The 1255-nt window shown below is 39.6% G+C and overlaps 1 protein-coding gene across 1 annotated transcript; it reads right to left on the reverse strand.

Annotated features, from left to right (window-relative positions):
* Positions 1-333: 333 nt before the first annotated feature.
* Positions 334-1039, reverse strand: LOC122140319 (galectin-7-like). Its single transcript, XM_042743370.1, has 3 exons — positions 857-1039; positions 625-713; positions 334-526 (listed from the first exon to the last, which is right to left on the reverse strand). The coding sequence occupies exons 1-3, from the start codon at positions 1037-1039 to the stop codon at positions 334-336; spliced, it is 465 nt and encodes a 154-aa protein (XP_042599304.1).
* Between the last annotated feature and the right edge of the window lie 216 nt (positions 1040-1255).

Below are 1255 nucleotides of genomic sequence, written 5' to 3' on the forward strand. Positions count from 1 at the left end.
ATGCCAAAATAACAGGATTTTGGTGTGCCTGTGCCTGAGTAATGAAAAACTAAAATACAATTAATGTAATCTGAAAATATTGTAAAAGAGGAGGAATCACATCACCTCGGTGAATACCACGTCTTTGTCAACTGAAACTTCTCCTCCAACGCTTAAAGCAATGACACGATCCAGAGGTATACGATGTGCTTGAAAATGCCAACTTCGCTTCCATTCAAATACATCCTTCAGATTGAAAATTACTAATTTTAGAGTATCTTTTTCTGATCTTTTTGCCTTCACACGATGCACTCAATGAACAGGACAAAAACATCAAAACACACCTGATAATTTTCAGAATTTTACGGCAATGATCAGATCAAAGCTGCTGCCCTGTTTTAAAGGTAATACAGTCCAGTTTCTCCTTTTTCCCCATGCCCCATGTTGGCGGCTGTTTAGGACCATGCAGTTGCTGCTGAACTGGGTTCTAATTTGAAAGGCGATGTCATTTTCTTTAGATTCCCCACACTTCAGATTCACCACAAAGCTGTAAAGATCAAAGACAACGTAAAAGAGTGAAACTAGTTACTCAAACAAACTTGCATTTCTAGTTATAACTGTCTAGTCATGAACAGTAAGATTCACCTCTCACATCCAGAGGGAACAGAGCCCTGAATGAAGATGGCTTTCCCAGCTTTCAGTCCTCCAGAGATACGACTCACATAAGGGACGCTCTGCATAATAAATATAGTATTCTGTATGTTACAAGTTTTACAGCTGACTTAAATACAACTTCCCCACCTCTGAGAATGCACAAGTTAATTTAGAAAGCTATACTATATGTCAGGAGTTTAAGAAAGACAGAGAAATCACTCACGAAGCCAGAGATGGTCTGGAAGCTGGACTGGAATGCTGACTTGAACGTAAAGCTCATATTGTCGGTCTGACGGGCTGATGCACAGGTGGATTTTAGATTCAGGATGAGCATTGCAGATGGTGGTCTTGGTTTTATAATTTTGGTGGGTAGGAGTGGTCTAGCCTTCAGGCAGGCTTTAGCCATGAGGCATTTCAAAATAATGCAAAATGACTTCATCTTTGGCTTAGCAACCCAAAGGCGAAATTTGAAGCTATGATGGATGGGATCATTTGCAATTTCACAACAGTTTTGCCCAAAGCCATATGTGCATCAGTGCTCAAAGCAAGAGTCATTTTACAGTTAATACAGTTTCTGTAGTTTATTGAACTTCTTAACAATTAATCTCATAGTCACCTGCTG

The sequence above is a fragment of the Cyprinus carpio genome, chromosome B18, assembly GCF_018340385.1.
Source record: "Cyprinus carpio isolate SPL01 chromosome B18, ASM1834038v1, whole genome shotgun sequence".
Lineage (NCBI taxonomy): Eukaryota > Metazoa > Chordata > Actinopteri > Cypriniformes > Cyprinidae > Cyprinus > Cyprinus carpio.